This window comes from Caretta caretta, chromosome 4 (assembly GCF_965140235.1).
Source record: "Caretta caretta isolate rCarCar2 chromosome 4, rCarCar1.hap1, whole genome shotgun sequence".
NCBI lineage: Eukaryota > Metazoa > Chordata > Testudines > Cheloniidae > Caretta > Caretta caretta.
Window position 1 is genome coordinate 23,723,009 of NC_134209.1, and position 27,172 is coordinate 23,750,180.

Here is a 27,172-nt window from a genome sequence, read left to right on the forward strand (position 1 = left end):
TGTGAGCAAATGTGTCAGAATCAAGACCAAAGGGAGTATTAAGTTGGCAGTAGGCCACATCCAGCTAGTTCCTGACCACTGCAACTCCCCTTGTATATAGAAATTAGACAATCATCTGACCTATAATAATTAAAAATAATTATGTGCATATTACAAATACACAGATTAAAGGTGTTATATAGCTGTTGTGCACATGTATACAGCAGAGCTTTGGAATCCAATGCTGTGCATACTACAAACACACAGATGAAAGGTGTTGCCAGATGTTTTGCACACGTATGCAGGGGGGATTTTGCATTTGTGTACCACTGCATATAGCTGCTTCCCATGCTGTCACTTACCTGCATGCTACTGCTGCATCCCCAATGGTAATATAGTACCAATATATAACGGCATCAGCCCTTGGAGACAAACAGCTCAAGGTAAATCGTAGGGAGCGGGTTATACCTCTGCAGCCACAGCAGCTGGACAGTCACTGCTGGAGAGGAAGTGGTCTCAGGTAGGTAGTTTTGAGTTTTGTGGCAGAAACTGGTAACTCGGATTTGGGCCTCACACTAGCTTTCTGAGAGAGCAGGAACTCTCATCTCTCCCTACTCCCAGACAGCTACTGTGCTGTCAGCTAGCCTAGCCTTTCACCAGACCAAGGCAGCAGGGCAGGCTGGAGTTGTTGTCTCAGGGGCTAGGTATATGAGGCACTCCCTGCCTTCAGAGCAAGGAGAGAGCTGAAGTCACTGCTGGGGGAAAAGGGCCAGTAAGTGCGTTTTCTGAATACACCAAGGGGAGGCAATTTCAGAGACAAGGGAAGGAAAACGCTTTGTAGGGGGAGGAATATCTGTATATATTTTTTAAAAGAATGCAATGGCCTATTGTTCATGGTGGCTCACTACACACTACATTTCAAATATTCAGTAAATAGGGAACTACATTTTTAAATAGCTGTTTATTTAGAAGGTCATGCAGTTTCACCAACCGTTGCCATACAAGAGTTGCATTACTATTACAGAATGAACACCATGTTTTCTTTCGGAGAAAGATTATTCAAAGTTTTTCTTTTTGGCAGAGTATCAAGTTGCAAGAAGATGCTTCCTGTATAACTAGGGTTGCCAACTGTCACAGAATCATAGAATCATAGAATATCAAGGTTGGAAGGGACCTCAGGAGGTCATCTAGTCCAACCCCCTGCTCAAAGCAGGACCAATCCCCAATTAAATCATCCCAGCCAGGGCTTTGTCAAGCCTGACCTTAAAAACTTCTAAGGAAGGAGATTCTACCACCTCCCTAGGTAACGCATTCCAGTGTTTCACCACCCTCTTAGTGAAAATTTTTTTCCTAATATCCAACCTAAACCTCCCCCACTGCAACTTGAGACCATTAGTCCTCGTTCTGTCCTCTTCTACCACTGAGAATAGTCTAGAACCATCCTCTTTGGAACCACCTCTCAGGTAGTTGAAAGCAGCTATCAAATCCCCCCTCATTCTTCTCTTCTGCAGACTAAACAATCCCGGTTCTCTCAGCCTCTCCTCATAAGTGATGTGTTCCAGACCTCTAATCATTTTTGTTGCCCTTCGCTGGACTCTCTCCAATTTATCCACATCCTTCTTGTAGTGTGGGGCCCAAAACTGGACACAGTACTCCAGATGAGGCCTCACCAATGTCGAATAGAGGGGAACGATCACGTCCCTCGATCTGCTCGCTATGCCCCTACTTATACATCCCAAAATGCCATTGGCCTTCTTGGCAACAAGGGCACACTGCTGACTCATGTCCAGCTTCTCGTCCACTGTCACCCCTAGGTCCTTTTCCGCAGAACTGCTGCCTAGCCATTCGGTCCCTAGTCTGTAGCTGTGCATTGGGTTCTTCCGTCCTAAGTGCAGCACCCTTACTGAACCTCATCAGATTTCTTTTGGCCCAATCCTCCAATTTGTCTAGGTCCCTCTGTATCCTATCCCTGCCCTCCAGCGTATCTACCACTCCTCCCAGTTTAGTATCATCCGCAAATTTGCTGAGAGTGCAATCCACACCATCCTCCAGATCATTTATGAAGATATTGAACAAAACCGGCCCCAGGACCGACCCCTGGGGCACTCCACTTGACACCAGCTGCCAACTAGACATGGAGCCATTGATCACTACCCGTTGAGCCCGACAGTCTAGCCAACTTTCTACCCACCTTATAGTGCATTCATCCAGCCCATACTTCTTTAACTTGCTGACAAGAATACTGTGGGAGACCATGTCAAAACCTTTGCTAAAGTCAAGAAACAATACATCCACTACTTTCCCTTCATCCACAGAACCAGTAATCTCATCATAGAAGGTGATTAGATTAGTCAGGCATGACCTTCCCTTGGTGAATCCATGCTGACTGTTCCTGATCACTTTCCTCTCATGTAAGTGCTTCAGGATTGATTCTTTGAGGACCTGCTCCATGATTTTTCCGGGGACTGAGGTGTGGCTTACTGGCCTGTAGTTCCCAGGATCCTCCTTCTTTCCTTTTTTAAAGATTGGCACTACATTAGCCTTTTTCCAGTCATCCGGGACTTCCCCCGTTTGCCACGAGTTTTCAAAGATAATAGCCAATGGCTCTGCAATCACAGCTGCCAATTCCTTTAGCACTCTTGGATGCAACTCGTCCGGCCCCATGGACTCGTGCACGTCCAGCTTTTCTAAATAGTCCTAACCACCTCTTTCTCCACAGAGGGCTGGCCATCTACTCCCCATGCTGTGATGCCCAGTGCAGCAGTCTGGGAGCTGACCTTGTTAGTGAAGACAGAGGCAAAAAAAGCATTGAGTACATTAGCTTTTTCCACATCCTCTGTCACTAGGTTGGCTAATCACACAAACCCCAAATCCTTGCCCCGACCCCTGCCCTGAGGCCCGGCCCCTCCTCAAAGGCCCACCCGCTCCATCCCCCCCTACCTCCATCACTCGCTCTCCCCCACCCTTACTCACTTTCACCAGGCTGGGGCACGGTGCTGGGGTTTGGAGTGTGGGAGGGGGCTCCGGGCTGAGCCTTGGTCAGGGGCTTGGGGTACAGGAGGAGGTGTGGGCTCTGGGAGGGAATTTAGGTGCAAGAGGGGGCTCTGAGCTGGGGCAGGGGGTTGGCATGCACGAGGGGGTGCAGGATGTAGTCTCTGGCTGGGAGGTGCTTACCTTGGGTGGCTCCAGGTTAGCGGTGCAGCAGGCTAAGGCAGGCTCCCTGCCTGCCCTGGCCCCGCACCACTCCCGGCTGCCATGTCCGGCCCCTGGCGGGGAGCAGGGGGCTGCCCGCGCTTGCAAGCACTGTCCCTGCAGCTTCCCTTGGCTGCAGTTCCCAGCCAATGGGAGCTGTGGAGTAGGTGCTTGTGGCGTGGGCAGCATGCAGAGACCCCTTTCTCCCCCAGGGGCTGCAGCGAGGGACGTGCCAGCTGCTTCCGGGAGCAGTGTGGGGCTAGGGCAGGCAGAGAGCCTGCTTTAGCACCACTGTGCTGCTAGACTAAAATCTCCCATATTGGCTTCAGGAGCCTCCAAGAGATATGGCCTGATTCTGGGAGACTCCCGGCAAACCAAGGAGGATTGGCAACCCTATGTATAACCTAGGACCAATTGTTTCTAGATCTTATACTGAAAGAATTTTCTCTTTACTTACATTTACAAATGGAAGACTATTCATATTCAAAGATGGGTTTCAAATGCAGTGGGTGAGCATATGGTGACTACTGACTAGTAGTTCCTTAAAATTCAGAGGTCAATTTTTGTGTTGACGTGCACCGGGTGCATGAAGCTGCAATTTGGAAGCAAGAACCGATTCCCACAACTGAAGAAATGCTCCATGTCATGTAGCAACTGTTTCTACCAAGCTTGATTCAAAATGGGGTTTTCACTGACTCAAACTATTACCGCAGTCCAGAGGAATTGTTTTTACTAGTCCATGGGTAAGTCATCAGGGGTTTTACAGCAAGAAGCAGTTCTTCATCTGCTCTAGCAGTGCACCAGCACATTATAACAACATGTTTTGCAAGAGCATAATCGGAGCCAGAGCATAAGATGCCATAATAGCTTTGGACAAGGATAGCAACTTCAGATGTTTCTCTCCCTTCAAAAGGGGTCGAAGGGAGGAATCTTTAGGACACTAGAGAAGTACACATCTGTCGTCTCCAATTGTATTTTCCAGTGGGAGGAAAATAATGGAGCAGAAGTTATCTAGACTAATACCAGTGCCAACATGGAAAAGTGTGGGAAAGTGTCTTGACATTAGGATTTAGGACTCCAGTGACATCTCACTCTCTGCACAGGGGGTTTCTTTCAGAAAAAGACAAAGCAAAGTGCAGCTTCCTAACTGCTCAAATTCAGAGTCTTCTGAGACACCCGCAGTGCCCTGTGTCAGAACAAGGTGTGACTTCCATGGATTAAAAACAATTTCTAATTGGGAATGAAGGTGCCCAGCAGGAATGGTTTGGGAAAGTCCAGGGACTAACTAGCCCGCACTTAAATCTCCTCTCAAACGTCACCAAAATTGTACTACACTGAACAGCTAGCGGTTTCCAAAAAGTTACCGAGAGAAGACACTGAAGCCTACTCCATATGGGTAATGATGATGTCCCACCAAGCAGCTCTCAGGCAACTTCCACAGGTTTTCCTGGAGCCCATGAAATGCAGAGGAATCGGGAAAATATAACAGGCTACAAACCAGTAACTGGAGCTCATGAGATATACCCTGCTTTCCTCCCTCTCCCACATCTACACTCCTGGATACTGTGCCATACAAATCTCTGTTGAATTATTGTGTTCTTAGGCCAAGGACCTCACTTGGGACATGAAAACCATTTTCTGCCCAGCTCTGCTGTCAACCCTGCAACTAAGGTCTGGCTCATCCGGTCTCTTCCTTTAGACTACTGGTAGATGGCAGCAGAGAATGCCTTTCCCTATGATAGGTTTCGGAGTAGCAGCCGTGTTAGTCTGTATTCTCAAAAAGAAAAGGAGTACTAGTGGCACCTTAGAGACTAACCAATTTATTTGAGCATAAGCTTTCGTGAGCTACAGCTCACTTCATTGGATGCATAAAGTGGAAAGTACAGTGAGGAGATTTTATATACACACAGACCATGAAAAAATATACATTGTAAGGAGAGTGATCACTTAAGATGAGCTATTACCAGCAGGAGAGTGGGGTAGGGGGAGAGAAAACCGTTTGAAGTGATAATCAAGGTGGGCCATTTCCAGCACATTTCCAGGAGTTAACAAGAACGTCTGAGGAACGGGGGTGTTGGGGGGTGCGGTGGGGGGGAATAAACAAGGGGAAATAGTTTCACTTAGTATAATGACTCAACCACTCCCAGTCTCTATTAAAGCCTAAGTTAATTGTATCCAATTTGCAAATTAATTCCAATTCAGCAGTCTCTCGTTGGAGTCTGTTTTCAAAGTTTTTTTGTTGAAGGATAGTCACTTTGAGATCAGAAATCGAGTGACTAGAGAGATTGAAGTGTTCTCCGACTGGTTCCCTATGATCTTCAGGCCACAGGACTACATAGTCATAGATAATCTGTTGGAAAACAACAAAGCATGGTATAATGGGTTATTATTGTGTAAATTTGGGGTTAACACTGGACAAAGGCCCCAAGAATCAACTGCAGCCACCTTTTCAGTTTGGAACCTCACGTTTAGCCAAAAAGCAGCAGGAATTTTGGCTGCAAGCTGATCGCATGGTGGCCTGCATTCGCCATGTCACAGTACTGTCTTTGGACATTTATGGTATTTTATAGGGGCAGCATTGGCTTGTGCTGCTCCACCACACCCTGCTAGTAATGCCGTCATGTTGTCCAGACTGCTTTATTTGAGAGGTTTCTCTGCTGATATCGTAGAGAACCTCCATATCTGAAGGTCGTTCCACTATCTGCAACCCATGGACATGCTCAGTTCAGCGGGCAATGCATGCTTACGGGCAGTGGAAGGGAAAGTTGATAGCAGAAAAAGAAGATCTCACATGGATGATGTGGTATTCTGGGTGGATCAAAAGGACTGTTCATCCAAAGATTAGCAGAGGATCATACCGAAGGGCCACCATGGTTGCAAACTTCCAGTAACGAAGCTGCCATATAACAAGAAAATAAAGCAGACAAGAAAAAAAGCTGTTAAAAATATAAGCTTTTGCTTTAGTGCTACAGCCTCCAGTTCCTCCCTCTCAACTCATTCAGGCCACCCAAAGTGTCTGCTCCAGGTACCTTCCCCCACCCTCAGGACAGGCACCAGCCACAAAATGCAAAGAGCCAGGTTGAGGGACCATCTTGACAGAGTGACTCTTCTCAGGAGCGGGGTTAGTTCTGGGGTTTGTTGGTGCTAAGGAGGCACAGCTAGAGTGAAGGAGAGGCTTATGCAGTTTGATCTGCACGTGCTGTGCTTTGTGCTCATCCTGATCAATTCTGGTACTAGTTTCACAGCTGTGGGCCATGTGCCATGATGGAATAAGTGGGCCCAGAAAGCCAGATGTTAGTTAACATGACCCTGTCACTGTAGAACACTAAACAGTCAAACATGGTTTGAGGTTTTGGGTACAAAGATCTCAGCCTGCTCAGTTCAATGGCAACAGCTACCATTACAAAACTAAAACTTTATAACCTTTTGTTAGAGAGAAAGAGAACAGTTAATGCTTTACATTTTTAATTGCTTTAAGTGAGGTTTTAGTTTAACAATACCCCTTAAAAGTCCATTCGCTTTAGCTGTCGAGAGTTTTTAAATAAGGAATCACAGACTTGTCATTCATTTAGATCAGTGGCTCTCAACTTTTCCAGACTACTGTACCCCCAAGTTTCACCTTACTTAAAAACTACTTGCTTCCAAAATCAGACATAAACAATGAAGCTGATGTCTGGTGCAAACTCTTCCTTGCTACCTCACTACTAGAGAAACACAGGCTCCACGCTCGGTCTGACCAGCATCTATGAAACCTGGCAAACTTGTGCTAGCATTAGGGTGTTTAAGGCATTGATTTTAGCAGCCTTGCTGGTTCCAGGCTTATAGCAGTGTTGCAAAAGATGCAGTCTGGGCCAGCTAAGCTGGGCACTTATTAAACGTAAGGAAAAAAAAGAAGAAAAAAAAATGAAAGAAGAGAGGGAGCGACAGCACGATTCCACAGCTCACATTTCAGGTGTTGTTCAGGATTTAGCCAAAGCCAGTGGAAGTAGCGCTGTCATTGGTTTTCGCTCTCTGGCCCAAACTGGTCAGGATGCCTTTCAGGATCAGGACAATAAAGAACCAATGGTATCATGGTAGATTTTAGGGACCCAGGAGAAGTGGGGGTGGCAACCATGATGGTAACACTCGCTCCTTCCAGTCCACCCATCTCTACCCCAGCTTCATGATTCCCCCCAAAGTCTCGTAAGGACTCCAAAGAAGAGGGTGATGGATGGAATAGTCCATCCCCTCATTATTTTGTTGACCACTTACACCTAACTTCTGACACCCTGATTTTGGTCCACTGATTTCTGATTCCATTCGCCTTTGCTCACTACTTATGATCTTAACACAGTCGTTGGGTGGCGTCAGTAGACCTTTTCATCTGGACAAATTCAGTCCGTCTAACTGTTTGCTGACTTTTAGAAGCAATTTTTTGTAACAGGCTGGGTTGAACTTTTGTTACTTGGGGCAACTGAGAGAGCAAGCCTCTGCACAACAGCTCTGTCTCCTGCACACAAGTTTTACTGACGAGCGTAAGATGTCCATTTTCCATGCAGCGTAGCTGTGGGTGGGGGGAGGTCGTGGCCACAAAGGAAAGCGAAAGCGGCTGTGGAAATCCCTCTGAAATCGCTAAGAAAACTGGGATTTCCCCACAGAGACTCAAGGATTGCTGAGACAATTCTGTGTCTCCTTGAGACTGGAGGCCACCAGGGTCATGTCTGACAATAAAGGGTACAGGTCACACAGCTGTATCTTGAGGCTGCTTATGTCCTACAGACAAATGACTGGAGAATTTCCTCACATACAGCGAGATTGTTTTTTGGCTCAGGTTTCTAATCTAGAGCTCAGAATTACAATGCTAGTTTTGTAGAAGCATGTATATACTGTAGTTTGGGGTCTACAACCTTTGGCAAGTGGCCCAGCAGGGTAATCAGCTGGCGGGCCGGGAGACATTTAGTTTATGTTGACTGTCCGCAGCCACGGCCTCCCGCAGCTCCCAGTGGCTGCAGCTCCCCATTCCTGACCACTGGGAGCTACGGGGTGGGGTGGGGGAAGAGAGTGTGCCTGCAGACGGTCAACGTAAACAAAATGTCTCGTGGCCCGCCAGCAGATTACCCTGATGAGCCATGTGCCAAGGCTGCCACCCCCTGCTGTGGTTAATGCTTCTTCATCATTTTAGCTTCCTGCTCTGCTGTATAATACATTTTTGCAGGAGCTGTTTGTCATTTTGAAACCTGTAAGAGGAAGGGAGAATCTGTGCACCAAAACAAGACATCCAAATGTATTAAATTAGCTAACTAATTACAGTAAAGACAATGACAGGTTTCAGAGGAACAGCCGTGTTAGTCTGTATTCGCAAAAAGAAAAGGAGTACTTGTGGCACCTTAGAGACTAACCAATTTATTTGAGCATGAGCTTTCGTGAGCTACAGCTCACTTCATCAGATGTTTACCGTGGAAACTGCAGCAGACTTTATATACACACAGAGAATATGAAACAATACCTCCTCCCACCCCACTGTCCTGCTGGTAATAGCTTATCTAAAGTGATCAACAGGTGGGCCATTTCCAGCACAAATCCAGGTTTTCTCACCCTCCACCCCCACACACAAATTCACTCTCCTGCTGGTGCTAGCCCATCCAAAGTGACAACTCTTTACATAATCAAGTCGGGCTATTTCCTGCATAGATCCAGGTTTTCTAACATCCCCCCCACCCCCATACACACACAAACTCACTCTCCTGCTGGTAATAGCTCATCTAAACTGACCACTCTCCAAGTTTAAATCCAAGTTAAACCAGAACATCTGGGGGGGGGGTAGGAAAAAACAAGAGGAAACAGGCTACCTTGCATAATGACGTAGCCACTCCCAGTCTCTATTTAAGCCTAAATTAATAGTATCCAATTTGCAAATGAATTCCAATTCAGCAGTTTCTCGCTGGAGTCTGGATTTGAAGTTTTTTTGTTTTAAGATAGCGACCTTCATGTCTGTGATTGCGTGACCAGAGAGATTGAAGTGTTCTCTGACTGGTTTATAAATGTTAGAATTCTTGACATCTGATTTGTGTCCATTTATTCTTTTACGTAGAGACTGTCCAGTTTGACCAATGTACATGGCAGAGGGGCATTGCTGGCACATGATGGCATATGTGACGAAGTGGGACTGTTCTTAATGTTTCCTCTGAATAGTGTGGGGGTGCCTCAGTTTCCCCCAGGCAGTTCTTAAGTATCTAGGGGGTGGAGTAAGGGTGTATGATCATTGCAGAGCCCTAGAGGGCAGGTGTGTGCAGGGGCCTGGACACAGAGAATGGCCGACACCCTGTTTCCTGGCAACTGATGGCCTGGGCCCTTCCCCCCCTGCAAGGTGAGAGCTGAAGGGTTGGAGAACAAAGGAATCAGGTGACCACCTGGCCCGGGAAAGGAACAAAGCCCTGAGGAGGAGGGGCTGGAGGGGGTTTTCAGTTTGGGGCTGGCTGGGACATGGAGTGAAGTGCAGACGTGGTTGTCTGGCTCACTGCCCCCCAGAATGGACCCAGCTGAGGGGTCCCGTTCTCTGCACCTGCAAGCTCTGTTTTAGACCATGTTCCTGTCGTCTAATAAACCTTCTGTTTTACTGGCTGGCTGAGAGTCACGTCTGACTGCGAAGTTGGGGTGCAGGACCCTCTGGCTTCCCCAGGAGCGCCGCCTGAGCGGACTCGCTGTGGGAAGCGCACGGAGAGGCAGAGGATGCTGAATGCTCCGAGGTCAGACCCAGGAAGGTGGAAGCTGTGTGAGCTGTGTGTCCTGAAGACAGGCTGCTCACAGAAAGGCGACTACCCCAGAGTCCTGACTGGCTTCATGGGGAGCAGTTCCAGAGCATCGCCCAGGGACTCCGTGACAACTGGTGGCAGCGGTGGGATGTACTGCACCCCGTGGATGGTGCTTCCTGCAGTAAGTGACTGGGGAGCAGTAACACGAAGGGGGATTGCTGAGGACTAGGCCTGCTGAAGGCTCAGAGAGGAGCGGTTTCGGGGGGCGGTTAACCCCTGGGAGTGTGTGACCAGCGAGAAGGACTGTGCAGTAGCAGGGTTCCCCTGGGGATTGCAGCGAGCAGTCCAAGGGGCGGAGGAGTCTGCAGCTCGACCCTGGCAAAGAGGTGGTGACCTCGAGAAGGGCTGGCACACTAGGGGTTCTCCCTGGAAACCGTGGGGAGCTGAGAACACACGGGCCTGTGAGTCCACGACAACTTGGGAGGAGCGGAGTGACGGCCTGTCACTGTCTCCTTAAGAAGGACATTGTAACCCTGTGCAAACAGAGAGGGTTGAGCGTTGGAAAGTTCACCAAAGCAGAGTTAATCGTGCAGCTGGAGGAGGATGACCGCTCTAAGGAACAGATTCCTGACCCCAACTGGGGCTATAGCAGGATCTGGGAGCAGCTGGAGCGGGAGCCAGGCATCGCCAAGACTCCTGTCCCCGACCAGACGGGGGTATTCACGATCGGGTTCCCCCTCGGGGGATCGGAGACGGACGGGATTGGAGCTGAGTCCGAGAGAGCAAGAGGACCCTGGGAGACAGCGAGAGCCCGAGAAAGAGCTGCAGAAGCAGCAGCAGCATGAACTGGCGGTGGGGGAGCGGAGAGGCATAGGGGACCCCTCAGGGGTGAGTGGGGATAGACCCCGGGGGGCCAGTTCCGCAGGGAACCTCGAGACTAAATTGCTGCCCCTGGTTAAGGAGGGGGGGCTGTGGATGCCCACCTCACTGCCTTTGAGCAGGCTGGCGATTTGAACCAAGGCGACCCTGCGGAAAAGCCCCGGTGTCTAGCTCCCTTGCTGGGTCCCAAGGCCATAGACTCCGTCAGCCAGGTGGTTGGGGATGTGGACAGGCTCCCACTCCTGACCCCAACCTATATGTCTGTGTGGAGTTTCCTGGGGCCAGGCCCCCCGGACCTCCAGTGGGAGCAGAAGGTGATGGTCAATGGGGAGACATTCTTGGGGTGGCCAAAGGGCATGGGCTGCATAAACCTTCCCACATGCGGCCTGCGAGTGCTATCGACCACCCCTGACCTAAGGGAGGGCGTGAAACTGGAAGGGCCTGGTGTAACTCCTACCAAGGAATGGGAGAGATGCTGGGGCATCCATGGGAATGTTGGTGGCTTCGAACTTCCCCAGGTCACCGGCTAAAGTGACCCCGCTCAGTTCGATCTCGAAGGGGGGAGAGATGTGACGAAGTGGGACTGTTCTTAATGTTTCCTCTGAATAGTGTGGGGGTGCCTCAGTTTCCCCCAGGCAGTTCTTAAGTATCTAGGGGGTGGAGTAAGGGTGTATGATCATTGCAGAGCCCTAGAGGGCAGGTGTGTGCAGGGGCCTGGACACAGAGAATGGCTGACACCCTGTTTCCTGGCAACTGATGGCCTGGGCCCTTCCCCCCCTGCAAGGTGAGAGCTGAAGGGTTGGAGAACAAAGGAATCAGGTGACCACCTGGCCCGGGAAAGGAACAAAGCCCTGAGGAGGAGGGGCTGGAGGGGGTTTTCAGTTTGGGGCTGGCTGGGACATGGAGTGAAGTGCAGACGTGGTTGTCTGGCTCACTGCCCCCCAGAATGGACCCAGCTGAGGGGTCCCGTTCTCTGCACCTGCAAGCTCTGTTTTAGACCATGTTCCTGTCGTCTAATAAACCTTCTGTTTTACTGGCTGGCTGAGAGTCACGTCTGACTGCGAAGTTGGGGTGCAGGACCCTCTGGCTTCCCCAGGAGCGCCGCCTGAGCGGACTCGCTGTGGGAAGCGCACGGAGAGGCAGAGGATGCTGAATGCTCCGAGGTCAGACCCAGGAAGGTGGAAGCTGTGTGAGCTGTGTGTCCTGAAGACAGGCTGCTCACAGAAAGGCGACTACCCCAGAGTCCTGACTGGCTTCATGGGGAGCAGTTCCAGAGCATCGCCCAGGGACTCCGTGACACCTTGCTGGCACATGATGGCATATATCACATTGGTGGATGTGCAGGTGAACGAGCCTCTGATAGTGTGGCTGATGTTATTAGGCCCTGTGATGGTGTCCCCTGAATAGATATGTGGGCACAATTGGCAACGGGCTTTGTTGCAAGGATAAGTTCCTGGGTTAGTGGTTCTGTTGTGTGGTATGTGGTTGTTGGTGAGTATTTGCTTCAGGTTGCGGGGCTGTCTGTAGGCAAGGACTGGCCTGTCTCCCAAGACTTGTGAGAGTGTTGGGTCATCCTTTAGGATAGGTTGTAGATCCTTAATAATGCGTTGGAGGGGTTTTAGTTGGGGGCTGAAGGTGACCGCTAGTGGCGTTCTGTTATTTTCTTTGTTAGGCCTGTCCTGTAGTAGGTAACTTCTGGGAACTCTTCTGGCTCTATCAATCTGTTTCTTTACTTCTGCAGGTGGGTATTGTAGTTGTAAGAAAGCTTGACAGAGATCTTGTAGGTGTTTGTCTCTGTCTGAGGGGTTGGAGCAAATGCGGTTGTATCGCAGAGCTTGGCTGTAGACGATGGATCGTGTGGTGTGGTCAGGGTGAAAGCTGGAGGCATGCAGGTAGGAATAGCGGTCAGTAGGTTGACCCAACACTCTCACAAGTCTTGGGAGACAGGCCAGTCCTTGCCTACAGACAGCCCCGCAACCTGAAGCAAATACTCACCAACAACCACATACCACACAACAGAACCACTAGCCCATCCGAAGTGATAACTCTTTACATAATCAAGTCGGGCTATTTCCTGCATAGATCCAGGTTTTCTCACATCCCCCCCACCCCCATACACACACAAACTCACTCTCCTGCTGGTAATAGCTCATCTAAACTGACCACTCTCCAAGTTTAAATCCAAGTTAAACCAGAACATCGGGGGGGGGGGGGTAGGAAAAAACAAGAGGAAACAGGCTACCTTGCATAATGACGTAGCCACTCCCAGTCTCTATTTAAGCCTAAATTAATAGTATCCAATTTGCAAATGAATTCCAATTCAGCAGTTTCTTGCTGGAGTCTGGATTTGAAGTTTTTTTGTTTTAAGATAGCGACCTTCATGTCTGTGATTGCGTGACCAGAGAGATTGAAGTGTTCTCCGACTGGTTTATGAATGTTATAATTCTTGACATCTGATTTGTGTCCATTTATTCTTTTACGTAGGAGAGTGAATTTGTGTGGGGGGGTGGAGGGTGAGAAAACCTGGATTTGTGCTGGAAATGGCCCACCTGTTGATCACTTTAGATAAGCTATTACCAGCAGGACAGTGGGGTGGGAGGAGGTATTGTTTCATATTCTCTGTGTGTATATAAAGTCTGCTGCAGTTTCCACGGTAAACATCTGATGAAGTGAGCTGTAGCTCACGAAAGCTCATGCTCAAATAAATTGGTTAGTCTCTAAGGTGCCACAAGTACTCCTTTTCTTTTTGCGAATACAGACTAACACGGCTGTTCCTCTGTAACCCAGGAACTTATCCTTGCAACAAAGCCCGTTGCCAATTGTGCCCACATATCTATTCAGGGGACACCATCACAGGGCCTAATAACATCAGCCACACTATCAGAGGCTCGTTCACCTGCACATCCACCAATGTGATATATGCCATCATGTGCCAGCAATGCCCCTCTGCCATGTACATTGGTCAAACTGGACAGTCTCTACGTAAAAGAATAAATGGACACAATTCAGATGTCAAGAATTATAACATTCATAAACCAGTCGGAGAACACTTCAATCTCTCTGGTCACGCAATCACAGACATGAAGGTCGCTATCTTAAAACAAAAAAACTTCAAATCCAGACTCCAGCGAGAAACTGCTGAATTGGAATTCATTTGCAAATTGGATACTATTAATTTAGGCTTAAATAGAGACTGGGAGTGGCTACGTCATTATGCAAGGTAGCCTGTTTCCTCTTGTTTTTTCCTACCCCCCTCCCCAGATGTTCTGGTTTAACTTGGATTTAAACTTGGAGAGTGGTCAGTTTAGATGAGCTATTACCAGCAGGAGAGTGAGTTTGTGTGTGTATGGGGGTGGGGGGGATGTGAGAAAACCTGGATCTATGCAGGAAATAGCCCGACTTGATTATGTAAAGAGTTGTCACTTTGGATGGGCTAGCACCAGCAGGAGAGTGAATTTGTGTGTGGGGGTGGAGGGTGAGAAAACCTGGATTTGTGCTGGAAATGGCCCACCTGTTGATCACTTTAGATAAGCTATTACCAGCAGGACAGTGGGGTGGGAGGAGGTATTGTTTCATATTCTCTGTGTGTATATAAAGTCTGCTGCAGTTTCCACGGTATGCATCTGATGAAGTGAGCTGTAGCTCACGAAAGCTCATGCTCAAATAAATTGGTTAGTCTCTAAGGTGCCACAAGTACTCCTTTTCTTTTTTAGTAAAGACAATGTTTGCCATTTGGTTGCCCTTCGAATGACTCCAGTTTCTGCACAGTGGTAAAACAAGAGAATGCCTTTGGAGCACCAGTTGTCCACTGGAACACGTGGTAATAATGAAAATCACACTGTTATAGATAAAGTGGATGCACCTTGTTATTTACACAGGTTGTTAATGGAACCACGTTGTCACCTGATGTACTGAGAAAGTCATTATTCAGAATGTAAATATACAGATTTCTTAACCTCAGTGCAGTTGTTAATCTATGGCAGATGACCAGAAAACAGACCTCACTCACTTCCACGATACTGCTTCCACCTCTGGGATGGTCTCTGCCACCAGAGCTGTGTTCTCTTCCAGACAGAGGGGCAGACCCTTAGTGGATATGGATTGTCCTTGCTCCATTGACAACAATACATCTCCAACAATTTACAGCAGTTGAGGATCTACCCCAGACTACCTTACAGACCTGTGCAGTTCAGAATGCTAAACTGATGGGCCATAAAAGGCCCTTCCATGTGTTTTTGCTGTGCAGTTCATGAGTTCTAAGTCCATGCTCATGAAGAAGATGCTAAATGAAAGTAGTGAATTTACCTTGGATAGGGATAGATTATGGCTAAATGATGCCTAGTTCTACCTACAAACTTTGGCATATCTTTGCCAGACTCTCCCTTTCAGTCTGGTCCCCTAACACCGGAGCAGTTCTTAGTCATTCAGAGCAGGTGGAGGACATGAGCTTCAAAAGGCAAACTTGCATCAGGAGTGAAGGGGCCATCTTCTAAGAACAGCCCTTTGATCTGTTATTTTAATGCGGATCTAAGAAACAAACCTTTTGAAGGAATCAGTATTGAAATAGTTGCAGTGATGCAAGACCCATTTTAGAACATGAGTCATGTTTTTATCACGTGGGCCTCAGTTATTAAGTTCCCAGGTGGCATACTTTAGAAATGCTTCACGCTCATCAATCAATGTTTGAACAAACACCATCATGACGTAGCTGCGGACCTGATCCAAAGGCAGTGGAAAGGCTCACGGTGACTTCAGTGGGATATTGATCATGGCCTAATTATGTACTCTTGTTTCACAGATGGTGAGATTCAAAAAGGGACATGAGGGCCTAATTACTCAGCACCTGCAGCTCCCACTGACTTCAGGTGGAAGTTTTGGGTACTCAGCACCTCTGAAAAATCACACTTTAAGCAACTTTCCAAGGTGCATTTTGAAAGTTGATCCGGAATAAACACGTCATGGAAATAAAGAAGATGACGGTGACATACTTACAAGCCAAATTCTGCCCTTGGATTAATTTGTGTAGTTTCCATTAACTTCAAAGGAAGTCCTGGGCACATTTCTGAAGGCAGATTTCGGCCTTTCAAATCCCTGTAGCTATAATACTGCTGTATTAGCTGAACACTCACTGAGGAATCACCTTTAATTTTATTCACATGTTGTGCTTCTTCCATCAAGTGACAGTAATATTTCTTTTAAAAGAAGACAGCACAATAGAGCTTGGCTGGGCATTTTCCATTCTATGCTCCCCAGTCTTGGCAAGAAGCTATCTGATTTTACGTGTTCTGTGATTTTTAGCTGTGTTAGCTGAAACTGGTGCGACCCAAAGTTTAGTTTGAACTAATTTTAACAAAAGGCAAAGAGTACGAGATTGTGCTGCAATGGGGGTGGGGGGGGGGGGAGTAAGAGCATTCTAGGCAATTATAAATAAAAACCATCTCAATTTGCCCTTTTCCTACCCAGAAAAAGAGAAGCCCACCCACCCACTCACCCACCCACACAAAGAAGTCTTGTTCAAAGACCCTATTCACTTCTGAATACAAATTGTCTTGTGGGAAGTGGAAATGAACTAGTACCAAGAGGATGAAGGCAGGGGATTTCTGGGGCCGGGCAGCGGGGGAGAAAGAGAGAGAAGCAGAGTGCAAGTGAGCCCTTGTCTACACTACCACTTACTTCAGTATAACTTATGTCACTCGGGGGTGTGAATAATCATTGGTGTGGACAGCCCTATGTTGGCAGGAGAGCTTCTCCTGCCAATGTAGTTACTACCTCTCACAGAGGTGGAGTTATGATGCCGACGGGAGAGCTCTTTCCCATGGCATAGAGCATTTTCCTCAGACGTGCTATAGACAAGGCCCTACTGTAGACTAGCCCAGAGTTTGAAGCTGAAAGTCAGAGGCGTAAGTAAGTGCCAAGAGTACTAGGCAGCAGATGCAAAAGCATATTCAGAATTAAAACCTAGACTAGAAGTTAAAGGTTCTTAAGATTTTGTTCAGCAGAACCTGAAGAATGACAACTCAGTAATTAAGGGTAACTTTGTTTCTCACTAAGGTCAGAGAAAGGCATCTCCATACTTTAAGAGAATTATTTAGGACATTTAAGGGTACTTCTGTTCCTGCAGAATCAAGGACCAAATCATGAGGAGGAAAGCCATCTTTTGAGAACCCAAATCAGTAGAAGATGAACCAAACCAAGCCAGACTTAAGTGGAGGCTCCTGTTCTGTACGTCCAACCAGCTGTCTTGCCTTGTACCTGGAACTAGAGACTTAATATTAAAAGCCTAGGTGAAGTAATAGCTAGGACTTTCTATCATCATATCCATCTAAGAAGCCTTTAAAATACAAAAACTAATCTGAAAGCTCCTGTAGCCTACAAGAGAAAAGAAGAACAAACAGTTCAGTAACTTAAAAGTTTAACATCTTACTTAAATAAGGCATTGAAACATTTGTCTAGGTTGACCCTTTTTGTGTCTGCAGCTGACAATGAACACTGCTAACTGAATGGAAAAGGAGACCTGTCATCTGCCTTTCAGTACAACCTAATATGAACTACAGAATTGCAGGGTGTTCTGTTGTGACCTGCTTTTAACAGCTAGCAAAAAAGTATAATTTAGTTTATTACATGGGTGGAAACCTGAGTCCTCAGTCTTAAGCTTTACTGAATGTTAATTCGTTTGGACTTTGTCCTGTTGGAAGTAATCAGCCTTTTGATAACACTAGTCAAAATTTTAATACTTTGTTTAATGTGGGTTCCAAGTGACTAATAGTTCCATAAAAGGAAACATAGGGCACTGGGCAACTCCTCCTGGCTAACAGTATTGTAATTCTGGCAGTAGCCACATCCAGCTATCCTCTGCCAATGAGGGGTTCCAGCAATTAATGGAAGTGGTGGAGATATGAAGGTAAATGGAAAGAGAATAGGAGGTTTGAGGGAACCACATATACACAAAAATCCTCCCTGTCTCATAACACAAGAGCAAGGGTTCAGTTGAAGTTAAAACGTAGGAAATTAAAAGTCTAGAAGAGGAAATACTTCTTCACACATGTAATTAGACTGTGGACTTCACTGAGGCCAAGAACATAACGAGGTTCAGAAAGGGATTAGCCATTTATATCGATATCAAGAATATCCAGAGTTATAATCAATGCGAACAAAAATGTTGCTGAAGCAATATTAAACTTGTGTTTGAGAGTTTAAGCCCTTCTCCAAATATTAGATCCCAGGATGAGACCTAATATGGGGTGTGGGGGACGGGGAGGGAGGAGGAGAGGAGATGATTGTTTCACGCCTGCATACTGGGGGCCTCTTACACCTTCTTGTCCTCTGAAGCATCTGGGGCCAGCCACTGCCAGAGACAAGATACTGGCCTAGATGGACCTTGGATCTGAGCCAGTCTTGCAATTCCTATGATCATCTGCACCCATTTAGCCCCGGTGATGATATACTTTAATTTCTAATACTGAGGTGCAATTCTTACCACATATAAAATGGTAAATCTAGGGCAGGGGGAGGGAAGAGTTTTTGGATGGAAACTAGCATGCCTAAGTCAGCCGGCACATAGAGCCAGGGCCTGCCAATATAAAACTAACTAAATAATAAAATCATAAATGATCAGATCCTTGGATTGAGAGGAATAGGTAAGGATTTCTTCTAACTGGGAAAATGAAACTAGCACAGACTTGCTTATCTACGGGGAAGAAAACCAGGCTGTTGAAAGATAGATGGGGTTTTCTGATGTGGGAATTCCCACCTACAGACTTATAGACTAAGTGAAAATGCCCTACAAATAGCAGTCCAGAAGCTCCCTCTGAACCCCACACCACATCTACTTGCCTCCAAGTGAGCAGCAAGTGGAAGAGGAGCAGCAGCAGCTGAACATGAAGTCTCTTATTCGTCTCTCACTCCTGCTTCTTCTGGCTGCAGTTCTGGTGCAAGGTACAGTAGCATTTCCCTTGGCACAGCTTGATCTTTATATTATTCCTGCAAACTTTCATTGCTCTTCACTCCTCTTTCCTGTAATGTCTTAAAACTATCAACTATCTCAAACCCTTAGCACAAAACCCCTTGTTAAACGCTTTGCAGTCTCTTACAAGTGTTATGTTAGAGATCAAACCTGCTAACAGCTGCTCAGACACAGTATCAGGAAATACTTAAGGCAGTAAATAAGAGGCAGCTGTTGGCTTTTTGTAATTGGCAATGCAAAACAAGCTACAAACAGGAAAAAATTCACTCGTTTTGTACAATCTTATTTTGTTACTTAAAGTGGTTTCTCCCCTCCCCTTCTGGAAACTGGTCTCTCCCAGCAGAAAAGGTCTGATTTGTCAAGCAAAGTGTAAATTAATGCTCAGCTTATGGTAATATAGATGCTCTTCACTACAGAGATATAATTTTATTATCCATGATCACGGAAAGGGAAAGTATAGGATTAACACCACCAGCTCCATGCAGGTGCTGTTGTGCAAATGTCTCCGACGCCGCCACGATCATGCCGAACTTTCATTTATTGAGGCAGTGGTTGAAATGTTATTTGGAACCACCTCTGCTGGAAATGAAAGGGTTAAATACTGCTTAACAAGTGATTCTGGCTCAGCTTCTCAAAGGTATTTAGGTTCCTAACTTCCACTGATTTCAATTATTTGATTTCCTGAATACATTTGAAGAACCGGCTCTCTCCGCCCTGATCTGTCAGAAGACAATTCAGACACAGGCAATAAGCCCCCCTTCCCCGAAAATCTATTATTTTATTTCACCTCTCACATCTGCTAAACTTACACTGACTTTGGTGGAGTTACACCAGCGTAAGAGAAAGGAGAATTTGGCCCAGTAGTTTTATCATAATAAACAATGCTGTGCTCAAATGTATTTATATGTCCGTATTCTTTATGTCATCGTAGGAATGCCAACCTCCAGCAGAGGACGCTGTCTTTGTGTGACAGCTGGTGCACCTGCAATCCACCCAAAACATATTGCAAAGGTTGAAATATATGGGCAAAGCAGCAGCTGTCAGCAAGTCGAAGTGATGTAAGTGCACAATTAATACTGTGCAGCGCACGGTATTTTAGTATTTATTCGGTCATGTCCCATTTCATGCTAAGTCATCTTTTCTCCTGACAGCATCACACTGAAAGGGAGCGGGCAAAGAAAATGTCTGAACAGCACATCCAAGCTAGCATCACGCATGATACAGGTAAGTCATAAGGATGCCTCCTCTGCCCTGGCTTTTTCTAGAATGCTCCACTTTGAGGTTTTTCGATGCAAGTTGTAGGGAATGCAACTTTGGGATTTGAGGAAATATTTTACTTTAGTCTGTACTAAACTCTTTATAACTCCAACATTAGACATTTGAAAGACAAGTCTCAGAACCTGTTATCAGTCTACTACATATCTTTAGCAGCTGCGTTTCCTGGATCTCAAAACCCTTGGATTGACAGCACTGACATTCTGATATTGGGAGATACCGTTGGATGAGAGGATCCCCTTTCAGCACAGTGTACAGGAGTCCTGAAAACACTGGGTTTAAACCCCTTTTTCTTAAATCACGGAGTCATCATTGTGTGGCTTTGTTTCTGGGTCTTTAAATCAAATATATCAAGATGCTCATTCTGAAGGGGAATTGTGGTACATGCCTGGTCAAGATCTTATGAGCCCTTAATTTTAAAAAAGCCTAGCTTACATGCATTGTATTTACATATTAGACGCAATGAGGAAGTGGATTCTCTGCCTACATGAAGTATTATCATTGACATGAGAGGCAGCAAGATCAGGGCCTAGAGTTTAATTTGTCACCCCTTAGTAGAGACCCATAATATTGGTGTAGAACAAATGCACAATGTAACCCTTTACAAAATGCACTGAAATGATTTCCATTATGCTCAGAAGCATAGAAGAAGAAAAAATATTGATGGATAAGTGACTCCAGTAGGAAACTAATCCTTTGGGAGATGGTGAAGCCCAAGTATAGGAATACAGTATGGGGTAGTGGAATAAGCTTGTTTAAATAATAATTGCATGCCCTAAACTAGAGCACATGCAGAAACACAGTGATGGCTCTTTCCAAAGGTCACCTTACCAAACAGCTGTTCAGAAACAAACTGTCAGGTGCACTGAAGTTAATTCCAATAGGAAGTTGACCTGATAGCCGAGAATTGTTAAATGAATAGATGGACTGTGCATAGCTCAACTCTAATTTAACTTTATAGAAGAGCCAGGCCTGTGGAAACATACATGGTTACTAGGTTAACCATTTAACAGACTCCTGTAATGGAGTCCGAATAGCAGATATGAGGCTTTCAGTCCTGGGCGCTTGAAAGTTTTCTGACTGGGAAGGGAAATCTGATCATGAATGTGGCCCACGTGTAGTTGTGTGTGTTTCTGGTTTGGCATTGTCTGCCTGCCTGCTGCTTGCTCTTGTGAGCATTTGTGGGTTTTGTGGTGCATCATGCTTCCAGTTCACTGACGCAAAGTTTTCAAGTGAAGCAGTGTCTTCTGTTGGTTACAGTGGGGTCCTGAGAATCAAGACTGTTGGGTTCTATTCCCAGTGCTGCTACCTAGTGACTGTAAACCATATTCTGACACATTTACACCCAGCAAGTATTACACTAATCCAGAAGTAGTCCCATTGACTTCAATAGAATAAGGTGCTATTCAGCATAAGTAAGGGTACCAGAATCTGGTCCTGTGTGGCATAGTATAAGGTGCTCAACCTCTATGACTCAGTTTCCCCACCTGTAAAGTGGGGGCATGGATACTTTGCTACCTTTGTAATGCACTTTGCTATCATGGCGATGCAATAATGGAACATAGTTTCCACTGCACTTGAAGGAGGCCAGACCAGAGAACTGACAGTATTTTTCCCCTTTCCAGAAATTCTTGAAGAGAAATAACTAACAGCAGAAACCAGAAAGGAAGACTGTGCAAAACTACTAGTGGACATGACTGCTCATGCCATTTACCTGCTCACATCTGAAGCGAGCACCCAGCAAGCCTGACTGTTCACTGGAGTGCTATTTCATAGCTTCTAGCCATGCAAGAACATCATGATGTGTGATCAGCCCCACAGAAGATAAAATATCTGCATCTGTTTTTCTGTGTGTCAACATCTGTCAGCATTCTTCACACTGGGTTATTTCAACTGCTGTTGTTAGCCTTGTCAGGCCTTTTGGTATCAGGGACTTGACCTCAGCCAAAGAGGATTTGCTAGGACATGAAAAAAAAGTTGGTCCTCTCTGATATGCTTAAATATGCATTTACTTTAGAGATGCTGTAGAACCCTATCCCAAAGAAACCAGCTGAGTCTTTTGGGTAAATCATTCATATTCTATGAATATTCAGGAAGAGCATTCTGCTTTTTAAAAAGTATGCAAGGGAAACCCACATTTAGATAAAAATATGCTTGATACAAACTAACAAAAGCCAGGAAACTCCAGATCAGAGTTTTAACCCTAGCTTTAACTCAAAGTGCTGGTTTGTTTGTTTCACAAGGGAGTTTAAGAGGGATTGTCACCCTCCATTTTCAGATTTTTATCCTCTATCAGTTTGTATCATACTGATTGTAACATTGAGACATAATTTGTCATGAATAGTAAGTATCGATGTACAATCATTTCAAAAGACATACTTTGAAATACATAAAGGCACATTTTGTTTTTTGTCTGACTAGATTTTTTTTTTAAACATTGAAATAATATCTTGAATTTGTACAAGTGTTTTGTAAATAAATAGATTTGTTGGATACAAGTATTGCTTTTTTTTCTTCTAAGGAAAAAATACATATCTCCCCCAAACACACTATGAATAATATTACTGGACCCATTTTGGCACAGACCCTCAGCTGATGTAAGTCAACTTAGCACCACTGATTTCAACACAGTCGTGTTTGCATGGGCTGAGGGACTCGTCCTGTATAACAAAGCCCTGCCCTTCCCAAAGAACGCCTACAGGAGCATGCTGCAACTTACCCCTGCACTTCAGGGGCTCACAGTTCTCATGGGAGCAATATTATCAACCCCAAAGTTTAAAAATCATGAGTTAGGATCCCCCACACACAAGAAATAGGTTTTGTATATATATAAAGCTAGGGGAGTTAAGCTAATAACATTTTGTTACTTCAGTAAACTGAACTCATTGTGCACACCACTGGCTCCTTATCCCTCTATTCTCACCCACAATCACCATGTGTACCATCCTCCTGTACTTCAAGGACTCTCTATAACCAGCCCCCACCCCATGCCAGGGACTCCATTTGCCCCTGTAGCAGGGCTCACACACCCTCAGAGCACCCCTTGCATCCGTGCAGGATGTTGCTGCCACCTTTGGCTCCAGCACCTCCTGCCAGCTGCCTGCCTCCAGGCCCAGGTCTTCTGCAGCTCAGCCCTTTGGCCATATCACTTAAGTTCAGACCCCTTCCAAGGTATCATAAACAAGTCCAAACAGAACTGAATAGTTCTCCTACCCTTCTGGGCTACCAAAATCCTTACAAACTGTACCTCAGGACTTCCCTTGCAGGAGCCTATACCACCCCCATATTCCCTGTTGTCTCTGTATCCTAACCCTGAACTCCCCTCAGCTGAAAAAGCCAGTCTCCTCTACAAACCAACCACCTTCAGTCTACTTATTATGGCTTAGCTCTGCTCCCTCTGGCCAGGAGTCAGGTAGTGACTCACCTCCCCAGCTGCAGAGCAGGACTAATTGGGTACCTGTGCTACTCTTGCAGATGATGGGGGTTCAGTCCTATCACAGCCCCACCCCCTCCCCAGACACTGTTGCTCCCTATTCCTCGTACATACCAGTAGTTCTGTGTGCCCCCTCCCTGATTCCTCCCCATGCTGCAGGTTCTGGGTGGCCACCTACTGGGGTCTGTGTACCCTAGTCTCTTATTTCTATCAGACAGGTGTCACAATTTACAGGGTGTGTGCTCTGTGTCTCCAGCTTTCATAGAAAGAGAAAAGGAGTACTTGTGGCACCTTAGTCTCTAAGGTGCCACAAGTCCTCCTTTTCTTTTTGCGAATACAGACTAACACGGCTGCTACTCTGAAAGCTTTCATACAGTCTTTCTGGGAGCATCACCTTTGTTCTAGGCCCTAGACCTTCACTTTTCGCACTGGTGAGTTCTGCACCTCCGCTACCCCAACACTGGGACCTCTGGCTTCTCAGCATGGCTCTTCCGCCAGTCCAAGCGAGTTTAGACCCCTGGGAGAGACTTCACCGCTTTGAGGAGTGACACAGCCAGCAGGACAGCCCTTCAAAACAAGCCAGCATTTATCAGTCAACTGGAACACAATATTTAAGGGTCCTCAGGTTACCATGGAAAAGCAAAATTTAACTGAGAGCCCATGTTTGCAAAATTACCCACCCTCTCTTCCAAAGCCTCCTGGATTTCATCTGTCTCTCTGCCCTAGGTAGCAGCAGCAGCAACCATATATTCCCTTGTAGGCCTTTATAGTATGTCCACATGTAGGCTTTTCTTTCAAGTTGCATGCATGTTGTGTTCACATGTTCTGCTTTCCTTGGCTCCAGGTGTTATCTGGTTGTTTGTATTCCATTATACCTCTGAGGCAACTCCTTTGATACTTTGACAGTTAATTCACACCAACCCACCCATGTCTAAGTAACACCAACACCCTTATTTCCCTGCCACATGGGAAAATTAACTCCTTCACAACCAGTGGGTAGCAATACAAAGTGAGAGGGGGAAACTGAGTCATGCATCGCTTCATAAAATTATCACAGAAATGTCCATAGTCTCTGTAATAGGCCATTCAAAATGTCAACATTCTAAAGTGAGATGGGGATATTATGCTGGAAGGTGTTAATTGCTGCCATTAAGGGATATATAGACAATTTGAGGTGTTTGAAGCTGATGAGACTACTAACCAGATATCAGGGGTTCCACATGTCCCCCATTTTCCCCTTCCAGTTTTCACCAAAAGCAGTTTTCTCCCCTTTGATGCTGAGAACATTCTCAGAAATTTAGGAATTGGTTGGATGTAGATTTCAAAAGTGATTGCACTGTAGATAGAGCAATGCCCTTGTGGTGAGTGTAGGGCCTCACAAGCTTGGCCAAAAAGATTAGTCATGTTTGGTCTGTCTTCTGATTTTTGAACTCCATCAACCAAAGGGGGAGTGATGTTGAGCAAGCCGTGAGTGAGCTAAGTCCTTGTCATATGGATTCTAGCTCATTTTGTTTCTCCAGAACCCAGACCTAACATGACCTGACACAAAGCCAGTAGATCTTTAATGTCAATAAAATTACACAGATTTGTATCAAGTGTCGCAAATTTGTATGAAGTGCTGCCTCAGGGTGCTCTCGGATTCTCCTCAGACCCCAAAATGGCAGTTAATTCTGTGCCCCTCAGCTCCACCTGCTGGACTCATCGCCAAGAACTCCTGGTATTGCTAAGTAACTTTCATTTTTGGGTCCCATGTTCCTGCATCAACCAAGTGTTATGCTTATAAGAAGCGCACGGGATTTTTTTCAGGGGAAAAGGCAAAACGCCATGTTTATTGAAGATACAACAATTAGCATGAGCTTTTGTGGGTGAATACCCACTTCGTCGGATGCATGTAGTGGAAATTTCCAGAGGCAGGTATAAATATGCAAACAAGAATCAGGCTAGGGATAACGAAGTTAGTTCAGTCAGGGAGGATGAACGAAGTGGGTATTCACTCATGAAAGCTCATGCTCTAATAGGTCTGTTAGTCTATAAGGTGCCACAGGACTCTTTGCCGCTTTTACAGATCCAGACTAACATGGCTACCCCTCTGATGCTTAACAATTAGCATATGCATTTAATTACACCACACACACACACACTGTCCCGCCAGTCGATGTTATAGTTACCAGTTTAGAGTCCGGATCAACCTAGTGGCCAGCTAGATTGATCACTGGTAAGGAGGAGCCGGGTTCTGTCGGTCGTGACAGGATGCTCTGGGGAAGTCTTGGCAGGACGAACCCAAAGATTTATGGCAAGAACCCTGTTTATATAGTGATTTTTTTTTATTGGGACCAATGAGTTTTGCACCGTTATGCTGTAATTCATTGTTTGATGAATGCTTGTTTTTAAAAAAAATTTATTTTTTTATTTTGTTTTTTTATTAAGTTTTTTTAGGGAGTTCTTTTATGCTGGTTTTGATTACAGCTATTTTGTTTCCATTGATAGATGCCTGTTTTATTTTTAGAGTTGTTAATTTGCCCTTTTTTTACATTTTAATAGGGGTGTGTTACAGCCTCCTGGCGCCCTTGCGTTTGTCTTTGGTTCCTTTCTAGACCATTGCCCACCCAGACCCAAATCAATTAGTTTTGTGTGCCCAGCCCTCGTATCTGTCCCTGCCCCCAAACTCACGTTCACTTTATATGCATAGCCCCAGTGTTCATCTGCCCCTTGTCCCCAGTACACCTCTGCTCCTTCTGCAGCTGTGGAGATTCTTCACATTCCCCTCCCAAGTTGTGGCCCTTCCCAGAGCTGTTCACATGCCCCCTCTGGCTCAGGCCTGCTGATGCTGATAGAGAAGAGCAGCACTGACCCATGCTTTCAGTGTGGCAGAAGGCAAGTAGAGCTCTCCTCTTTCCCTCAGGAGTGGACAGATTTTTTCATTTTTTGGTTGGGGAGAAAGCAACGGCTACCATTTCAGCATTGCTATCCTCAAGTGTTCAGAAATTGCAAGTCAGGCCTCAAAAAACAGCGCAAGATTGGCCTGCAAATCACGAGATCTAAGAGCCACCAGGTTTTTATTTTCATTCTGGTTTCTGAGTCTTCAGGGTACATTCAGGTCATATTTTCAGGTTTTCCTCTTCAACCACGAGGGCCAGACATATTTTCAACAAAGGCTGAGATTTTCATCGAATTTTCACAGGACTCCAGAAGCTAAGACTTTAAGACAACAAATATCACAAGTCTCACCGTAAAAATAATGAGAGTTGGCAACACTGATTACAGAATAACTACTCAGTGGGAGTATGGGTATCAAAAGCTGTCCCTAAGTATAAGCCGTTATTGTTGAGACAGACCCTTTACTCACATTGGTGAGCAATTACGTGAGTAGTCCCATTGACTTGACTGGGATTGTTTGTGCAAGTAACTGCTCACCAATTCAAGTAAGAGGTACACAATTTTGCCCTAAATTATGCTGATATTAAAATTTCTCCTTGGAAGTGTGTTTTTACACATATTGACAATTAAACTCATTGCTGTGGGAAACACACTAGTTTTCTGTGACTCTATTCAAAATAGGATGACTATTGGAATAATTGTTACTGTTCATAAAGGGCACGGGAGTGCCAATGGACTTGTCTTGCAGGAATGTCATTAAGAGATTTGAAGGCTGGATTGTTGTAGCTTTGGATAAATTCCAGCAAGCAGAGAGTTACTTCCCAGAAATCACGTCTGTTGACT

At 45.8% G+C, this 27,172-nt stretch overlaps 1 protein-coding gene and 1 long non-coding RNA gene across 2 annotated transcripts; one reads left to right on the forward strand and one right to left on the reverse strand.

Moving 5' to 3' along the window:
* Positions 1 to 4,975: 4,975 nt before the first annotated feature.
* LOC142071736 (uncharacterized) lies at positions 4,976 to 18,861 on the reverse strand. The gene is made up of 3 exons (XR_012667926.1): positions 18,615 to 18,861; positions 5,919 to 6,067; positions 4,976 to 5,521 (listed from the first exon to the last, which is right to left on the reverse strand). It is a non-coding gene; the product is annotated as an uncharacterized LOC142071736 (long non-coding RNA).
* On the forward strand, positions 18,497 to 22,419 carry LOC125636084 (C-X-C motif chemokine 11-like). Its single transcript, XM_048848654.2, has 4 exons — positions 18,497 to 18,716; positions 19,676 to 19,802; positions 19,896 to 19,968; positions 21,645 to 22,419. Exons 1-4 carry the CDS (start codon positions 18,659 to 18,661, stop codon positions 21,666 to 21,668), a joined length of 282 nt encoding a protein of 93 aa, XP_048704611.1. The 5' UTR covers positions 18,497 to 18,658; the 3' UTR covers positions 21,669 to 22,419.
* The last annotated feature ends 4,753 nt before the right edge of the window (positions 22,420 to 27,172 follow it).

What these genes read in the sequence shown, in the direction of transcription:
- LOC125636084 (XM_048848654.2), top strand. Translation starts at nt 18,659, where the DNA reads ATGAAGTCTCTTATTCGTCTCTCACTCCTGCTTCTTCTGGCTGCAGTT. An exon ending in GGCTGCAGTTCTGGTGCAAG is followed by an intron (nt 18,717 to 19,675) that starts GTACAGTAGCAT and finishes ATGTCATCGTAG; the next exon opens with GAATGCCAACCTCCAGCAGA. An exon ending in TGTCAGCAAGTCGAAGTGAT is followed by an intron (nt 19,803 to 19,895) that starts GTAAGTGCACAA and finishes TTCTCCTGACAG; the next exon opens with CATCACACTGAAAGGGAGCG.